Source organism: Filicampus tigris, chromosome 6 (genome assembly GCF_054856515.1).
Source record: "Filicampus tigris isolate MCC_2025a chromosome 6, RoL_Ftig_1.0, whole genome shotgun sequence".
NCBI lineage: Eukaryota > Metazoa > Chordata > Actinopteri > Syngnathiformes > Syngnathidae > Filicampus > Filicampus tigris.
In genome coordinates, this window is record NC_141222.1 from 24,643,372 (window position 1) to 24,656,496 (window position 13,125).

At 39.5% G+C, this 13,125-nt stretch overlaps 1 protein-coding gene across 6 annotated transcripts in view; it reads left to right on the forward strand.

Moving 5' to 3' along the window:
• The window catches only part of ank2a (ankyrin 2a, neuronal), an 87,342-nt gene that overhangs the window by 45,408 nt on the left and 28,809 nt on the right, over positions 1-13,125 (forward strand). For 5 of the 6 annotated variants that reach the window (XM_086032402.1, XM_086032398.1, XM_086032396.1 and 2 more), the window contains 8 exons: positions 53-260; positions 323-419; positions 515-743; positions 1,296-1,421; positions 1,507-1,629; positions 1,712-1,744; positions 1,829-1,850; positions 4,462-12,666. In XM_086032402.1, the coding sequence (XP_085888528.1) occupies positions 53-260; positions 323-419; positions 515-743; positions 1,296-1,421; positions 1,507-1,629; positions 1,712-1,744; positions 1,829-1,850; positions 4,462-12,666 (9,043 nt within the window). The remainder of the gene's footprint in view (positions 1-52; positions 261-322; positions 420-514; positions 744-1,295; positions 1,422-1,506; positions 1,630-1,711; positions 1,745-1,828; positions 1,851-4,461; positions 12,667-13,125) is intronic. The other variant, XM_086032401.1, reaches the window with a different exon arrangement.

Below are 13,125 nucleotides of genomic sequence, written 5' to 3' on the forward strand. Positions count from 1 at the left end.
CGATGTGGGCCATGAGATGACACATGTTCATGGCTTTTGGTAAATGTCTCAGGCTCAACCCATTGAAGTTGACATGGTGAGAAAGATCCTTGGTAACAAGGCGACATTCAGTCCAATTGTCACACTGGAACCAAGAAGAAGGAAGTTCCACAAGCCAATCACCATGACAATCCCGATTCCCAAGAGCTCAAACAATGAAGGAGTCGGACCTGTGTATAGCGGGGAAACGCCAACTTTACGTTTGCTTTGCAGTATTACGGGTAAGTCTGGGGAATTTTTTATTTTTTTTTCACTCAAATAACAAAACCTGTTTCTGTTTCAGGCGGGACAACACCGGCTCAATGGGAAGACATCACCGGCTCTACACCTCTTACCTTTGTGAATCAGTGTGTTTCCTTCACGACCAATGTGTCAGCAAGGTAACGATCATGTGTAGTGCATGTTTTCGTTCATTTACCGTGAATAATATTACACTGTCATGTCACTGACTCTTAAGTGTCTTTCGCGTTTTTAGATTCTGGCTGATAGACTGTCGACAAGTCCAGGATTCTGTTAGTTTTGGCTCTCAGTTGTACAGAGAGATCATTTGTGTCCCCTATATGGCCAAGTTTGTCATCTTTGCCAAGACCTTGGACCCCATTGAAGCACGCCTTCGCTGTTTCTGCATGACTGATGACAAAATGGACAAGACGCTGGAGCAGCAAGAGAACTTCACAGAAGTTGCACGAAGCCGAGATGTTGAGGTGCAGTGTGACACTGAGTGGGAGGAGTTAAATCTAGAAGAGGGACTCTTCTAGAGTGTGATCAACATTTAGGATTGGCTTTTGAGTTTAAAATAATAATCTATTTAATGAAAAACAAGCAGTGGAGTGACACCAACTCACCAGGATGGCTGTCAGCCATAAGTGACTGTTCACAGGACAACCTCGTCATATTTCCAAGTTTGCCGTTGTACTTTTTTCGTTTAAGAATCCCACATACATCTGCTAACCATCAGAACACATAATGTGATATAGATACATATATTTCCCTGCTTGAGTGTATGCTTCAGATTAACCGCCACGGTGAAGTCTTCCTACTCCCACTGTAAGCAGTTGGCAAACAGGTGGGAATCTAAAATGGTTCACCGCTACCCTCTGTTGGTAGTTTGGCTCATTACCACTTCTCAAATGCGTGCAATTTAAGGGCAAGCACATCAGACCCACATTAACCCCTCCCAATGAAAAAAAACTCAAGCAACATATCTCGACCTTGGCGCTGGATGAATAATGATAATTCTTGTTATATTAACTCAGGTCCTGGAAGGAAAACCAATATTTGCTGACTGTTTTGGAAATCTGGTGCCTCTAACGAAGAGTGGGCAGCATCATGTCTTCAGCTTCTTTGCCTTCAAAGAAAACCGACTAGCCCTTTTCATTAAAGTATGTCAGCGCACAGGGTTTTACACATTTAAACTTTCTACCAGTTTATTCAGTGAGTCAATTGTGTTTTTGAATTGATTCACAGATTAGGGACACAGCACAGGAGCCATGTGGTCGGCTTTCCTTCACCAAAGAACCACGCACATACCGCAGTCTGAACCATAATGCAATCTGCAACCTTAACATAACCCTCCCAACATATTCCAAGGTCAGTCTAAAATTGAATTAAAATCATACTAGATGTGAAATATGTCATTGTTGAACATTTCTTGTTTCCTTCCTTCTCGTAGGAGTCCGATTCAGAGCAAGACATTGATGACGAGGTAAACAAAGCCTTCCTCATGCACTATCACAGCAATAAATATAATATTGTTGATCAATATGTTTTTTTCTACTTTACCATGCAGAGTGAGAAGAGTGACAAGAAATGTAAGTGAAGCTTTTACAGTTTAAAGAAATGTATTGAAATAGTTCAGGTGATCAGCATCACTGGCGTTACCATTTAAATGTCATTTTATGTCATCTGATACATAATATGAAATTATGACATTCTATTCTATATCAGTTGTCACTGTCTAATGGAAAGCACATGCAGTGGTGTCTTGAAATACAAGTGACCTGACTCAAGAGTTTTTTGAGATATGAGCTGTCATGCGGATGATTTTTTCGCTTTTATTTGTGAGCTTGAACTTGAGATTTGAGCGCTTTATAGTAGCAGTGAACACAATTCAACTCACTTCACAACAAGTAGCAGTTTGGCAAATGTTGACCAATTTAAAAAAAAAAAAAAAAAAAGAGGATTCAAGCTGTTTAACTCATTCACTGACATTTTCAGACCCACTTTTACCGTAACGTTTGAAAACATTTGAAAAAAATACAAATGAGTTCCTGGGATTGAATGGCTGGGCTGTGAAAAGACAAATAAATACGTCAATGACAGTGAATGAGTTGATGCCACTTGCAGTTGAGTTTACTGTCGCACTAATCATACAACTAAGAGAATTACACCTCGTAACAGCATCTTTTTCAGGGACATATCTGCATATTCATTGGAATTGGAGTTTGTAAAACAACATACTGTAGCTTTCTTAGAAAAATGTCCGTTTAGCTTGATGCTAACAAACAATGAAGATCTCCATTGGCATGCTAATGGGTGGCATCGACAGTGTCAGTTTTAGAAGAAACGCATATTCGAACGCAAACGGTGGAACAGTTCAACAGACAGATCATTTAACAACACTTTGACATATATCCTCTATGAGAAATAACTAATATCCAGCATTTTACTGAATCACTCACAGTAGTAGTAGAAAAAAATCTCTTCTTTTCCGGTTATGTCTTTATGACAGCGCAGTATAATACTGTCTCCTGGTGGCCAAGGCCAGAACAGCACAATGAATCGAATTGCAGCATTGAATCATGATGCACAAATTGTTTGATTCTTGACCATCTATTTAATTCTGTTATTATTCTACAGTTTTATAAAACGCAATATTATAGAGTGCTATTTCTCCTCGTTAAAAACGTGAACACATTTTGGGGGGTGAGGCTGGAACAAATACATTTCCATACATTTCAATACACCACTGTACTGTTTCTCTCAATATTTCATCTGAAACATCAAACAACACAATGATATTTGTGATCTTTTTGTATTCAAACTAAATTTGGACATGTGCTTTTCATTTGTAATTCCATGTTGTAGAACACATTTTATAAACATGGTGACGGTGACATTATTGACAGATGATAATTGGTCATAAAGGTTGTGACATACAGTGTTAACCATAGAAAACATGTATATGCCAAGATATGCACTGTTTGATGTGTTGCTTAAAATTTGAATGGCCCTTGCTGTCTTACTTTTCTATACTAACATGTCTTTACTGGTAGCTACGCTCTGGCTGTGCATTTCTCTTTCTCTAATTCCTCCATAGTGGCTCTTTCTTTGCTTCTCTTACCCTCTTTCATTTTTTTAAAGGTCTTTGAAATGTACTTATTTAAATCTACTTAAACCAGTTTAGATGTCACGCTATTCGAGCTTGATCTTATACCTTGAGAATCGCAGTCTTATTTAAAAATAGTGCAGCAATATAAGTGCTATTTATAGGAACCAGGAGCAAATTTGTGTTGTTCTGTCCAGAAATAATAGTAACAATATATTTGTTGTCTTGCATAATTATTTTAAATGTAATTTTAGCCTCTGTTATCACTGCAACTATAGAATTATCTTTTTATTTACTGGTTATTCAGTTACATTTCATCTAATCAACTGCACTGTAAATTACATCCATAGTCACATTTTATCATAACTGTTAAGTGAGACTGTGCAGCTCATTGGATTTTACTCACCCCACTCACCAGTTTTATTTATTAATTATTTTAGATTACACTATGTTATCTGTATTTAAGTTATTTATCTTACAAAATAGTAGTGGAAATACAGATCAAGTTTTTATCACAAATACCATATTTTCTTTTGAGTTCTGGATTCATTAACAAGTCACTAAAAATCTTTATACTAATAGGCTGTAGTTCTTGATTTCTTACCAGACATGACTCTCCATGTCAGTAGCAATCTTGAGAGATTTTTGTTTGTCGGTTCTCCATCCCTGTCCCTTTGTTCCGTACAATGTTTTTTTTGTTCTTGTTTGTTTTTGTTCTGTTTAGTGGTTTGATTTTTGTTATGTTTAATTTCCGCTCACATTAATTGGGACACTGCTATTATTATCAGTTGTTATTAAAGGCATTCAAACTCCTTAAATACTTTTCTTAGCTTTGCTTATGCTATTGCTGCTCTACTCACCTAAAACTCTTCTGGATCACTTTTTCCTGTTTTTTGGTCCTTTTTTTTCATCTTTTGGTCTCTGAAGACTTCCTTATTCTCTGTCCTGTCCTATCCGTCCTTCCTTGATTTCTGAACTCAGTCTGGATTTTAACAGCATTGTCTTGATCAAAGTTTTCTGATGTCTCTCCTCCCCACTTTATTTGTCCCCTATGTCATTTACCCTTTTTGGTTGATGAACTTTTTTAACTGAAGACGATGAATCTGAATCAATGGAGACATTCTCACTGAAAACGAGTCAACCTCTGGACCCTGCAACCCTTGCAAGCCCGGATCTTCTCTCTGACATGTCAGACATAAAAATGCCTGTTTTGAATTCTGAGCAATTAGATCACTTGAAAAAATTGGAGGCAGATGGTTCTGGATGGAATGAAGAAAAGGAAACTCCTGCCACCTATGAACTCCAAGAGAGGCGTGGAATGGTTGGAGGGATTCAGAGTAACCGGAGTAGTAATGCTAAGGAGGACGTGCAAGAGGATAGTGCACAAAAAGCAAAGAGGTTCTCGGTTTTAGAGTCACTTGAGGAAAGCAATGTTGAGACAAAGAGCACTTTAAGCAGACTTGCCACAGAGGATGCAGACATGACATTCTTGGAGGCATACGTTGGCATCGACAAAAAGTTGGAGCAGCAAGCTGCATTGATGGATGATTCTCAGGAGAACGTAGTCCAAGAAACTGTTGAACAGATTCTTGTGAAGTCTGATGGTAAACGAAGGCCCCCTGACATCAAGAAACCTATTAGGAGGAAGATACGAGACAGAGAACGTTCTGGACACAGTAGCTCTGAGGGAGAGCTGGAAAGGATGAGCTCTGAGGAGTCTTTAGACGGGGATGCTGTTCTGAATGACAGTGACCTTGTCCTTGCACCAGCGATAGATCCGCCACCTTCTCCTCATGTGGTTGAGACACCAATAGGATCAATAAAGGACCGGGTTAAAGCCTTACAAAACAAAGTTGACGAGGAGGAAGTACAGATTTCAAGATCGTCCCTTACAAAAACAAAAACGGAGAATGAAATGCCACAGCTCCCCAGCGTTCCCAAATCCCCCAGATCTCAGACGGAAAGATTAGAAGAGACCATGTCTGTTAAGGAGCTGATGAAAGCATTCCAGACTGGCCAGGACCCTTCAAAAAATAAATCAGGGCTTTTTGAGCACAAAGCATTGGCGTCTTGTGATTCCACACCAACAAGTGAATTAGCAGATTTTGAAGATAAAAAGGGGACTGACCAAAGTCCAAAATCTCCACCACAACACAAAAGTCAACACCTCAGAGTTCCCCATCATGAGAATGACTTTCAGAGAAGTGACAACGCTGACTCTGAAAATCCACCAACAGGCATACTTAAAGATACCTCTAAGGAATCGCTCCTAATATCTGATGCAAATGTTGGAAAGACCGTCACATTTTGTGATGACAGAGATATTCACACATACAGAAAGTCAACTGAGCCTTTTGAAAAGCAAAGTATGTCTGTTAAAGAGCTAACAAGAGCTTACCAGTTTGGGAACGAGTCTTCAAAAAGTCAAGATGGGCTTTTTAAATACAACTCCAATGCTCCTCCAAGTAGTTTGTCACCGGAAGCAGTCACTCTCAAAGAAGCCACTCGCCCACGGGAAGCAAAATCTCAAATTCAAACTACAAATTACAAGTCCCTCGATGCATCAGAGTTAATATCAGATGTTGTTTGTTTCGGGAACAAGGTAGACAGGGCCGATACAATTCAGCATGACAAAGGGAGTACTACTCCTCAGAGAGAACTATTAAAGGGGAGGGGCTGGGGAATGCAGGTTGAAGAGCAATCTATCTGCACAGGTATGGCTTTATCTGAAGATTTGCAGATAAGCCCTGACCGTAGGCCTTCTGAGGACTTCAGTGCTGACATCAAGGCTGAGCTTGAAGAAAGTCCTGAGTACCAGCTATTCAAGCAAACATCTACAGCCTTAGATGTGAGCTTTCAACTGGAGAAATCTGATGTGGAGTCAATGGTTGATAGACGACTAATCTGCAGTTCACTCAGGGAACCTATTTCTCCTATTGATGAAAGATTTGCATTTACCCATCAGATGAACAATGATAATGAAGTTAAAGAAATCACAGTTGAGGAACCAATACTGGAAGAAGTCCACATTAGTAGGAAAACGGATAAGCAGGTATGCACATCAGCAAAAGATATGTCAGGAATGACATCCTTTATGAAAACAGACTTGGATCAGTATCTCCAAACCAAGTCTGTACCAAATCAGCCACCACATGAGTTTATTACTGAGGAAAATTTTGAACAAATTATCCTAATTAAGAAAAAAGAAAAAGATATCTGTACATTTTCATCTGGTAGTATTGATGTTGGTACAGAACAAGAAACTGATCATAAAAAGATGAAAGATCAGTCTTTGAAAATGGAAGCAGAGGATGATGGGCTGTCATCAAACAATGCATTTTTTTCACAATATGATAGTGAAACTGAAAAAATCATAATTGAGGAACCATTAATTCAGGAAGTACACATTGGCAGGAACACAGATTACCAGCAACCGGCGACAGTGAAAGAGATGTCAGGGTTGGTGTCCTTAATGAAAAATGACTTGGATCAAAGTGTAGAAACAAGGTTTGTACCAGACCAACCACCACAAGAGAGTATAATTGAAGAAAATTTTGAACAAATTATCCTAATAAAGGGAACAGACTTTCATCCATTTGCTGGGTTTGGCACAGAAGAGAAACATTTTGAAGAAACTGATATGAGAGAGGACAAAAATAAGACACCCCGTTCCAGTTTGGGAGATGACTATGAAGAACTTACAGTGGCCCCCCAGATGAACAGTGATGATGAAGAAATCACTATTGATGAACCACTACTTGAAGAAGTTCATATTGCCAAGAAAACAGACAACCGGGCACCCACAGCAGTGAAAGATATGTCAGGGTTGGTGTCCTTAATGGAAAGTGACTTGGATCAAAGTCTAGAAACGAGGTCTGTACCAGATCAACCACTACAAAAGATTGTCATTGAGGAACATTTTGAAGAAATGATCCGAACAAAGGGAACAGAGAAAAATATTCACTCATTTGCTTCCGATGAGGCTGGGTTTCGCAGAGAGCAGAAATATTTTGAAGAAACTGATATAAGAGAAGACAGAAATAAGACACCTCGTTCCAGTTTGGGAGATGACTACGATGAGCTTACAGTGGCCCCTCAGATGAACAACTATAATGAAGAAATTGTAATGGATGAACCACAACTTGAAGAAGTCCATATTGGCAAGAAAACCAATAACCTGGCACCCACACCAGCTAAAGAGATGTCAGGGTTGGTGTCCTTAATGAAAAATGACTTGGATCAAAGTGTAGAAACAAAGCTTCTACCAGACCAACCACCACAAGAGAATATAATTGAGGAAGATTTTGAACAAATTATCCTAATAAGGGGAATAGATGAAGACTTTCATCCATTTGCTTCTGATGAGGCTGGGTTTGGCACAGAAGAGAAACATTTTGAAGAAACTGATATGAGAGAGGACAAAAATAAGACACCCCGTTCAAGTTTGGGAGATGACTATGAAGAACAAACAGTGACCCCCCAGATGACCAATGATAATGAAGAAATCCCAATTGATGAACCACTACTTGAAGAAGTTCATATTGCCAAGAAAACTGATAACCAGGCACCCACGGCACTGAAAGCTATGTCAGGATTGATGTCCTTAATGAAAAGTGACTTGGATCAAAGTCTAGAAACGAGGTCTGCGCCAGGTCAACCACCACAAAAGATTGTCATTGAGGAAAATTTTGAAGAAATCATCCGAACAAAAGGAACAGAGGAAGATATTCACTCATTTGCTTCCGATGAGGATGGGTTTGGCAGAGAGCAGAAATATTTTGAAGAAACTGATATAAGAGAAGACAGAAATAAGACACCTCGTTCCAGTTTGGGAGATGACTACGATGAGCTCACAGTGGCCCCTCAGATGAACAATTATAATGAAGAAATTGTAATGGATGAACCACAACTTGAAGAAGTCCATATTGGCAAGAAAACCAATAACCTGGCACCCACACCAGCTAAAGAGATGTCAGGGTTGGTGTCCTTAATGGAAAATGACTTGGATCAAAGTGTAGAAACAAGGTTTGTACCAGACCAACCACCACAAGAGAATATAATTGAGGAAAATTTTGAACAAATTATCCTAACAAGGGGAATAGATAAAGACTTTCACCCATTTGCTTATGATGAGGCTGGGTTCGCCACAGAAGAGAAACATTTAGAAGAAAATGATATGAGAGAGGACAGAAATAAGACACCTCGTTCCAGTTTGGGAGATGACTATGAAGAACTTACAGTGGCCCCCCAGATGAACAGTGATGATGAAGAAATCACATTTGATGAACCACACTTTGAAGAAGTCCATATTGCCAAGAAAACTGATAACCAGGCAGCCACAACAGCTAAAGAGATGTCAGGGTTGGTGTCCTTAATGGAAAATGACTTGAATCAAAGTGTAGAAACAAGGTTTGTACCAGACCAACCACCACAAGAGAATATAATTGAGGAAAATTTTGAACAAATTATCCTAATAAAGGGAATAGATAAAGACGTTCACCCATTTGCTTCTGATGAGGCTGGGTTCGCCACAGAAGAAAAAAATTTGGAGGAAACTGATATGAGAGAGGACAGAAATAAGACACCTCGTTCCAGTTTGGGAGATGACTATGAAGAACTTACAGTGCCCCCCCAGATGAACAGTGATGATGAAGAAATCACTATTGATGAACCACTACTTGAAGGTCATATTGCCAAGAAAACTGATATCCAGGCACCCACAACAGTGAAAGATATATCAGGGTTGGTGTCCTTAATGAAAAGTGACTTGGATCAAAGTCTAGAAACGAGGTCTGTATCAGATCAACCACTACAAAAGATTGTCATTGAGGAAAATTTTGAAGAAATGATCCGAACAAAGGGAACAGAGAAAGATATTCACTCATTTGCTTCCGATGAGGCTGGGTTTGGCGGAGAGCAGAAATATGTTGAAGAAACTGATATAAGAGAAGACAGAAATAAGACACCTCGTTCCAGTTTGGGGGATGACTACGATGAGCTTACAGTGGCCCCTCAGATGAACAACTATAATGAAGAAATTGTAATGGATGAACCACAACTTGAAGAAGTCCATATTGGCAAGAAAACCAATAACCTGGCACCCACACCAGCTAAAGAGATGTCAGGGTTGGTGTCCTTAATGGAAAATGACTTGGATCAAAGTGTAGAAACAAGGTTTGTACCAGACCAACCACCACAAGAGAATATAATTGAGGACAATTTTGAACAAATTATCCTAATAAAGGGAATAGATAAAGACGTTCACCCATTTGCTTCTGATGAGGCTGGGTTCGCCACAGAAGAAAACAATTTGGAGGAAACTGATATGAGAGAGGACAGAAATAAGACACCTCGTTCCAGTTTGGGAGATGACTATGAAGAACTTACAGTGGCCCCCCAGATGAACAGTGATGATGAAGAAATCACAATTGATGAACCACTACTTGAAGAAGTTCATATTGCCAAGAAAACTGATAACCAAGCGTCCACAGCAGTGAAAGAAATATCAAGGTTGGTGTCCTTAATGAATAGTGACTTGGATCAAAGTCTAAAAACAAATTCTGTACCAGATCATCCACCACAAGAGAATATTATTGAAGAAAATTTCGAACAACTCATCTTAACAAAGGTAAACAAGAAAGACATTCACTGTTTTGCCTTAGATAAAGTTGATCTTGACGAAGAAGTGAAACATTCGGAAGAAACTTTTATAATAAAAGACAAAATTAAGACACCTCGTTCCAGTTTGGGAGAGGACTGCAAAGAACTTGCACCATTCCAGGACGTTTCCATTGATGAAAAGAAATACACTGAGAGGGATATGTCAGGCATGTTGTCACTCCTTAGTGGTGATTTATACCATTATTTAAAGGAAGAACCAGTACTGACGCAGTGCCACCCAGAAGTGGAAATTGTCCATGAGGATTGCAAACAAGTAATAATATCAAAAGACACTGACAGAGAAGCTGAAAGCACAAAGCCATCAGATGATACCGTATCAAAGCAAAAGGAATGCAAGACTTATTCACATGAAGTGATGGACGAAAGTTGTAACAGCTTCCTGGTGGAAGAGGATGTGTCTAAAATGTCTCCTGATGTAGAGTCACATTTTAGTGACTACAGTGAAAATACTGAGAAATTTACAAAGTCATATGAAACAATGGATGAATGCAAGAATGAATATAAAGAAGATATGAATTTTGGTGCCACTGGCCCATTTATACCACAAAGGCCAGTTGATTTAAAGAACCTTGACACTGACGGTTTTGTTGAACCAGTTAAGGAGCTTTATCCACAAGACTCTCTGGAGGCAAGCCCGGTCTTGGAAGATATATCTTCAAAGAAATCCCCTGATTCCATTGAGCCAAGCCCTACTAGAGAATCTCCTTGTCAAGACTCTCTTGAAGGAAGCCCCACTCAATCAGAGGACGCTGGAGACAGGATATTGCCAGCCAAGGCAGCTGTGTATGAGGATTATGCATCACAACTTAAAGCGTGTTTGGCTTTTGACACAAATATGTGCAAAGATGAAAATGAATCAGAAAACTTTATGCAAATGGAGGGTGATAAATTCCATGAAGATGAAAAGGAGGATTATTCCACAAGCAATCGATTTACACCAGAGGAGGAGATGTTTAAAATGGCAGCAAGGATCAAAACTTTTGATGAAATGGAACAGGAAGCAAAAACAAAGAGAGATATATCCCCATATACACCATCAGAGACAAGTGATCATGAGGATGTTGAGCTAGACATACAAACGGCCCCAGCTACAGATAAACCAGAAGAATATTCTGAAAAAACTGTTGCAGAAACAGATATTGGTTCAAGTCATAGTATACATGAAGAGAGGGAAGAATTTGAATCACAAATACTCACAGAGTTTCCAGGATGTGAAGAGTCTCCACAACCCTGCGAAGAAAGCCCATCTGAAATACATGACGACGATAGTAATTCAAACAGTGGTGCTGTTGATTCACATTTTTATAGCTTTGTCACAGAACACCTCCATCCAGATAATGACAAAAATGATAACCTACTGCCAGGAATTACTGAACATTCAACTATAGTGTATACTAAAGAAACCCAATATTTTACATCCAGGTTTGACGATTCTGTAGCCCACAATGGACGAGCTGATGAACAGAGGATTTATGATTATAATGATGCAGAGGACAGGCTAACACTTCATAAATCACCTCCTCAATCACCAAGTGATGACAAAACCTCTGATCAATTTCAATTTGAAGAGGGAAAGTTATTTGAAATGACCAGAGGGGGCGCAATTGATCTAACAAGAAGTTTTGATGAAGATGTTGAAGGATATGTATTTCTTCAAAGAGAGCGACATCCAGTTGATGAAGTTGTTTCAGAAGAGACTGGGAAAGAGCAAAGCACCTTGTCCAAATTTGACAATTGTGATTCAGTTGGAGAGGAAACTCTACAGATTCCAACAAAGCACATTGTTCCTACTCCCAAGCCCAGAACTCTCATGGCACACTCATGTGAGAAGTCAAAGAGTGACAAGCACCTTTCTGATCTTGGTAGCTCAACAGAAGTTCAGCTCGGTTCCCCCACAGGTTTGCAGAAGCTAACAATTCTTGAATGTGATGACAAAAGCGTTCTAAACTATCCTGACTCTAAAATTGCCGATCCTCAGTCAAGCACAAACACTGATACATTAGCATACCCAAAGCAAAGCTGTGATTTATTATATTCCTCTGCTGATGAAGATGAGGAAGAAGATCAGTGCTCGGTCATTGAAATGTCTTTTTCAGGTGCACAGACTATTGCCAATCAAGGCAGCGTAACAAAGGAAGCTAATCAATTCAAACTGGAAAGATCCCATAAGTGTGAGCCAGACTTGGTTAGCAAAACAGAAGACCCAACCGTGATTCGCAGAACAAGATCGGAGACAGATGGTGGTCCATGTAAAGCCTCTGGTAAAAACAGCAGGAGTTGTTCGGACAGTTCAAAGCCCACATTTGAATCTAGCCTTTCCTCAACCAGACCTCTTGCCACAACAAAACAAATGAAAGGGATCCAAATATGTAAGACTGAAGAATCATCTATTTCTTTGGATACTGATGACATCAGCAGCTCAAGTCACAAGAGTCCAGATTCTGTCATCTTTATGTACGACATCCCAACCTCAAGCAGTTTCGACTTGGATCCTTTGACGGTCGTGCAACCGTCTTCTGGTACAGTGGATTTGTTTGAATCCAGGCCTACCTGGGATGACACGATGGAAAATCAGATGCAGAGAATCACCGATGAACAAACTCCAGAGTGCATGGCAGGTATGCCCAGGTCAACACAGGCTTTTGCTTTCCTAGTTCTTCTCCCTGGCAGCAAAAACTCTTTTCTTCTTCGTAAGAGCAGTCTGCCATCGCGTGTGTGCATGTTGTGGTGTTTTGCATGTTGAATAGTTAGTTACATGTCCATCTCATCTGTGTCTGTGTCCTATCTCAAGATTGAATGGTCATGTTGGTTTTAGTTCACAAGCTTACTTTAATGCAGACTATTGGTATCGCTGATACTAATTTTGCTTGGCTTATATTACTAAACTTCATCTGCTGATCTTGACCATATAAATCATATTTTGGATACTCTTTTAAGAGTGATGAATCCAACCTTTATCTTTTCATCAATGTCAACATTACATTTCCACATTTAATTTCAGCTGTGTTATAATCAGTAAAGCCATAGTCCTTAGGAAAATAACACATGCAGTACAAGTGCAAGTACAGTTAAAAATA